At 38.0% G+C, this 6,587-nt stretch overlaps 1 protein-coding gene across 1 annotated transcript in view; it reads right to left on the reverse strand.

Moving 5' to 3' along the window:
• Window positions 1–36: 36 nt before the first annotated feature.
• Window positions 37–6,587, reverse strand: part of CWF19L2 (CWF19 like 2, cell cycle control (S. pombe)) — a 156,753-nt gene continuing 150,202 nt past the window's right edge. The window contains exons 17-18 of the mRNA XM_025198254.1: window positions 5,067–5,168; window positions 37–847 (exon numbers count right to left, since the gene is read on the reverse strand). Of these exons, the coding sequence (XP_025054039.1) occupies window positions 707–847; window positions 5,067–5,168 (243 nt within the window). The 3' untranslated portion in view covers window positions 37–706. The remainder of the gene's footprint in view (window positions 848–5,066; window positions 5,169–6,587) is intronic.

Genomic DNA, 6,587 nt, shown 5'->3' on the forward strand with positions numbered 1-6,587 from the left:
AACATGTTATTTCAACCCTGTTTAGAGAAACTGCTCTATTTTGGGCAAAAACGCACAGGGTGAAATCCACCTTTGCAGGGGCTGGGACAAGGCCCGTGAAACACATAAACGCTGCATTTAAGGTTAAGGTTTGCATTTAAGGTTTGCAGCCTTATTACAGGGCTGAAATCACGTTGCATAAAGCACTGGTGTCCAGTGCATGAAATGATCTTCATTTGAAAAAGCATCTGTACAAAATAAGAAACAAAAACTCTACAAAGTTTCCAAGTTTTAGAGCATATTGTGCAAAACATCCTGACGAAGTATATCCCTATCATTACAATGATTAAAATGTTGACTTTGTATGAAATAAGTTAAGAACTTATTTGCTTCCAGAGGTCATAAAAAATACAAAACTGAATTACATTTGTTATACACACAGGACCTTAAGTGCACAAGACAAATTCTGTATATTTCCAATCAGTCCAGCTGATAGCTTAGCTTGATATATTGGGGAAGTGTGCTATGTCAAAAGAGATGGGCATGTTCCTATCCTCAGCTAAACAGTAACCCCGACTTCCATAATTTTTACAAGCAAAATATTCAATTCAATATTTTACTTGAAATATGCAACATCCTTTAAATAGTAATTTGCAGTTTGAACAGTCCTTGATGACTCTTGCTCTCATTTTCCCTTTAGATTTATCCAGGTATAGAGACCATATATTCATTCCTTAGTTTTAGTGATGTCATATGGTTTCCACCACTGGGCAAACTGCAACACTTTCTTCCTCTGATCATCAAAGTTCTGTCGAATTCCTTTTCTCCAAAGCCTTGGTTCCAAGTCCAACATGCCACCAATGATTTCCTTTGGAAGTACAACAAAGAGAAAATAATATTTGAATGATTTTATTATTTCAATTAAGGGTCTTTTACCATCAAAATCTAGAAATATATATTCTTTAGACTTCTGAAATCTTTTTCATTAGTGTTTTCTTTGCATATCTTAGTTAAGGAATGAAAAACCTTTAATACTCTAAATACAGTATTTAAAATTTATATTCTGACAATTAAAACTAGAAATGCAAGAACACATCCCAGCTTGTCAGATGGATGACTCAGTCAAGCACCCCTTAAACGCAATATTTAATTGCATTATACAAGTATTATACAGCATATAAATGCATTATTAGCTTTATAACTTAGGCAGGAAACAAACATACATCCAACTATCTCCAAAATCATATTATTCCCCAAGTCACCTTATCTGTTTTCTCAATATTGATTCTTCCAGAAATTATTGCTATGGGTTAATAAAGGCAGCTCTTGGTGCAATTCATACTTTAGGTGGTAAATTTTCAGTACAATATGCAGGGATGTAATAACATTTCTCCCAGTAATATTTGCAGCTGTGTGAGGGAGAAATAGTGTTTATGGGAAAACTTTAATTATTTTTATTTCTTGAATGTTATTCAGTCTCAAGAAGTTTTAATGTATTTTTTCTCTACCAGGATGAAACTTTCAAAGAAATTCTGATTTAAAAAATACAACGACTATGGCACTATCCTTGTTCACAAGCAAAATAAACAAACGTGAAGATAAAAACATTGTATTTGTTGTGAATACACTAATGGATGATTGGTTGGGTGGTTGCTAAGCTTTTTAGCTATGTTCATAGAAGTGTGGATTGAACACTCCAAAAACTGGTAACGTATCATCAAGATGCTTACACCTGGACAAGTCCACATCAGCTTCCTCAAATGTATTCTAATGTCATAAACTTTTGGGCTAGGGACAGACATTCAAAAAGTCTGAGCCTGAATTGAGTCAATCTTTGCAGGTTAGTCTAACCTGGCTAGGCTGAATCAGTTTGTAACTGCCTAGACATCCCCTCTGGACTGAAACAAATGCAGCCACATGCCTGCAGTGGCTCAAGCTAGAAGCCAGGGGATGCTAGAGCAGCCCTCCCTCTCTTCCACTGCTGAGCTAAGGGAGGGGTGGCCAGGACCTGGCAGGACAGAGCACTTATCAACTCTGTTACCAGCATTTAGCACCCTATCTGAAAACAAAGCCTTGCTCATTAGTTCAAGCTCTTCTTAAAAAGCTTTTTCCAAAGAAAGGAATGCAGGGACATTACCAGCTGACCTGCTGATTAGCTCCAAAAAGCCCTAAGCAGACACTGTCCTATCTGCCTTATACAGATGCATCTCAGCATTAGGTAGCATAACACATGCTGGCTACAATCCATGCTGTGGGAGAGAGGAAGAAGGGATCCCTGCTTAAGCAGCGAATGGTGAGGAGGAGTTGAGAGGGGGGCATGGGGAAGCCAGCAGACCCTAACGTGCCTGCAAATCTCTGCTGGAGCTCCAGCCAGGTAGCAGAGGGGAGGGGCCAGCCCTGCTGTGGAGCAGAGAACCCTGCCCAGCCCAGAGAGCATGCTGGGATGCTGGGGGAATCTGATTTAACTTAAAACAGCAAGGGGTCTGGGACAGACATTGCATAAACCGGTTTGAGCCAAATCAGTTGTCTGATATTACATTCAACCAGGTACATCACAAACCAATTTCAGCCATTTTCAAACTTGTTTATATGCACTGAACATCTGTTCTGTTACAGGTTTAAACCAGTTTCTAATCACTTAAACAGGTTTGTATGTAATGTCTGTCCCTAGCCTTGATGTTTTGGGAAGTCAGAGACCTACAGTCCCTGCAGCATGCAAACAGTGAATACTTTGTTAACATTTTGAGGGTATGATTTTGCCCCAAAATAGATGCTAGCTAAAAATGACCTAACAAACTTGATTCAGACCTGATTTATCCAAAGGACTTGAAGAGAGGCACAGTAACTAAAGGCTGCAAAAGATAAGAAGTAAGGTATTCACGCTGTAGTCATATTAGTCTAGAGCAGCAGCTCCCAACCTCAGGTCGCAACCCAAATGAGTGACGGGGGCAGTGCCGGTGGTGCCACACACAAAAGATGAACCGCACCCCGTGCTGGGAGCTCCCCTGCCCCTGGGCCACTGCTGCACTCTATTCCCAGGAGTAGGTTGCGGCACAAAATGGTTGGAAACCACTGGTTTAGAGGAAACAGCAATCTGGGCTCATGGTAGAGGTGATATCGTTTATTTGATCAACAACATTTTTGCAAAAAAATGACTTTAATTGCAAGCTTTCGGACACAAGCACCCTTCATCGGGCACTGGAGAAAAGATTGAAAACATTCTCCTGGGTTGTAATGAAAGTTCATATTTCGTAGGATTTCACAGAGGAGTCAACAGATGGAAAATTCCTCTGGGCAGGCAGGTCTTAGCTGTTAAAGAGTCTCTCACCTCTACCATGAGCTGAGATTGCTTTTTCCTCTAGACCAATATGGCTACAACCTGGATACCTGATACACGGAAGATATAAAATTTTAGCTAATTTTTTTAATGAAATCCTCATATTTTCCCAAGGAGGAAGCAAATGTGACCACCTGAACCCTGAGATACTGCTCCTGCTTTTGTTCAAGCTAATTTGCATCATCACAGGGCCTCACAAGAGAGGTGAGAGACTCTTTAACAACTAAGAGCTGCCTGCCCAGAGGAACTTTCCAGCTATTGACTCCTCTGTGAAATCCTATGAAATAAGAACTTTCATTTCAACCCAGAAGAACTTTTACAATCTTTTCTCCAATGCCTGATGAAGGGTGTTTGTGCCCGAAAGCTTGCAATTAAAGAATTTTTTTTGCAAAAATTGTGTTGGTCTAATAAAAGATACTACCAATACCACGAACCCAGAAAGATAAGAAGTATAAGGCTAGAAAGCCTCATCATTTGAGTGATGAGGCCAAAAGCCTAATATTTAAGGAAGCTTGATATTCAAAAACCTCAAAGGCTTATGACCTCAGAGAGAAGAGATCATGAAATTAATAGAAAGTCACTGCCAACCTCCTACCAGTCTCCTCCTGCACCCAATGGAAGACTCTTAGCAAGATGAGATGTGTCACACTGCAATCTGAATAATGGCAACTCCAATTCCTGAGTTACAGGAGTCCAGAAGTTGGTTCCCTAGTTATCTGTTTTTATCCTTTTTTCTATTTTTTGTCTTGCCTGAAAGTGCAATTATTTGCATGCTTCTGGGCCTCAACAACTGCAAAAGTCCACACGAGGAAGGTGCCATAAAAAGATAACTGGGTTTAAAACGAGCTCTAAACACAGTTTCAACAATATTTAAAGTACATTTTATACTCTTGAGTTTTCAAACCCCCAAGAAATGTTAATTTCTGTATGTAAATGTTTAATATATTGAATGGATCACTGGTGATAAAATTATTCTGTTAGAATCTATATTATAAGTATTTAGAGAAACATGGGGAAGAAAGGATTAGCCACCATAACAGAACTGATCTCTAATGAGGAAGCTTTGAAATAGTCTCTAAAGTTGTACTTTCAGAAATGACAATAATTCAATAACAAAGTTGTTTTCATCTCAAAATATTTATCCAGATCAAAGTTAGTTTTCACAGACCCAGGTGAAATTATTTGGGAGTTACAATCAAGTGTGCATCTACCTCCTTAGACACCTTCTTCCTATCCAGGAAGACTGATTTTTGTTGTGTTGACTTAATGGTTTAATTCATTTGTTTCCAATTCAATACTGAGACATACTTGCTTTGATTTGATCTGATCCTGATAGATGCACAGATGCTTGATAAATGCTTTACTCTTAGTTGTACTGATTATAATTACCCACAGTTTAGTTTTGGTGGTAGGATCTCAGATTTTATTTTTTGAATAGCTTTAATAAAATTTATAAAATTAATGCCAAGGTCCCTTTGTTTCAATAAAGAACTGTAGGTTCAGATGAGCTAAGAACCAGGCTGAATATCAATCAGGTAGGATAAAAGCTTAACCAATTCCCCTTACGAAGAATTTGCTTCTGAGATGGCTTTAAAATACAAGTCCACTATACAGAAATTCAATTGTCATCTCATACATTTTAATTAAGTAGTTCAAATAACTCAATTTTGATCATTACAAATTTAACTGTTTCTAAAATATCCATATACAAATTAAAAAGATTTGCGCTTTGTTATGTACACTTCAATACCTTTCCAAAATAATGAGGGAACTTGTGTCGATCTTCGATGACATGAGCAAAACCTCCTTGAAGACCAAAGTCCACAGAAAAATACGGTAAACCCTTAGGAACCTAAACAAGTTAAAAAAAAAAGAAGCATTTTAGATTGTTTTCTAGAATTCAGTTACAGGAAACTTCAATGTTTAATTTACTTTCTTCACAATGTATTAAAAATGAAATTCAGTTTCAAGTCGGTGGTTACCATTAAGGTAGGCAAGGTTCTTTGATATCTTTCATCAGACCAACTGAGTAGTTGGAAAAAAGTTCTTTGCAACTTTCAGGCACAATCACCATTCTTCAGGCATAGGGAGTCTTTGCTGTTCTGAGACTCCAAGGAACTGCAAAGACTTCCTATGCCTGACAAAGAGTGATTGTGCCCAAAAGCTTGCAAAGAACTTTTTTTTACAACTACTCAGTTGGTCTAATAAAAGATCTACCCAAAGAACCTTGCCTGCCTATGTCCTTAGACCAACATGGCTACAACCAACAACAATGGCCACAATTAACATAGCAGAAGTTTAGTTAAGTGAACATAAATGTACACTTATGTAATTGGAGGGTCCAGGGCCCTACATTTCACTGCATCTTTCCTCCATACTCCACTGCAACCTATGCTTATAATTATATAATGCAGTAGAAAAATTAAAACATAAAGGTCAGAGGGGAAAGGAACAAGGCACAGAAAATGGAAAAAGAGATTTCTGAAAACTAAATGGAAATTTTAAGTAGCGGAGGGATTCAGAAAGAGTAAATGCTAGATGGTGGGATCTGCAGAGAAGATTGCAATCGCATCAAATACAATGAAACTCAGACCAGAGGGAAAGGCAACAGCTGCTAAACAGAGATTTACAAGAAGGAATAATCTCTCCTACCATATTTCTTCTTATCTGACGTTTTGTAGATAGGAGGATGCGTCAAATGAATGGAAATGTAAGAAGAGGAACTTCACGGTGAAATTATTTTAAGAAAGAGGCAAAAGTAAAATGCAGGAAAGACAAATGTCCCAGATTTAACAAGTGTTGCATCCTTACTTGGAGGAAATTTTAATGGCAAGGAAAAACCCCACTAAAAGTGGATTCGTAGAAGTTTTGAATTAACTTGTTGATAGAGAATTTCATAATTCAGTGAGCTCGCTATAAAGAGAGTGGACATCATGCCAGGAATTAGAGCATTTTCATTCTGAAAAAGTACCTTGGAATGGATACGTTTGCTGCTACAGTATTGCAAGCTGATTTCTTCTGCCTCGTGGCAACAACCTATATTTCATTCTCCTGATAACTGAGCATGTTCCTGAATGGCTGCTAATAGCTATTGTGCTTCACACTCAAGGCAGTGTCTCTGTGACATTTCAAAAGTTTTTTCTCCCGTGAGTGGTGTTTTATAAGCTGCTTTAAAAAAGTGATTAAAATAAATCAGAAATCTGATGGCAAACACTGCTTAGTTAATTTTGGAACACGTACCACTTATAGGAGAACATTTTAAAACTTAAGC

Source organism: Alligator sinensis, unplaced genomic scaffold (genome assembly GCF_000455745.1).
Source record: "Alligator sinensis unplaced genomic scaffold, ASM45574v1 scaffold802_1, whole genome shotgun sequence".
In the NCBI taxonomy this organism is placed as follows: domain Eukaryota; kingdom Metazoa; phylum Chordata; order Crocodylia; family Alligatoridae; genus Alligator; species Alligator sinensis.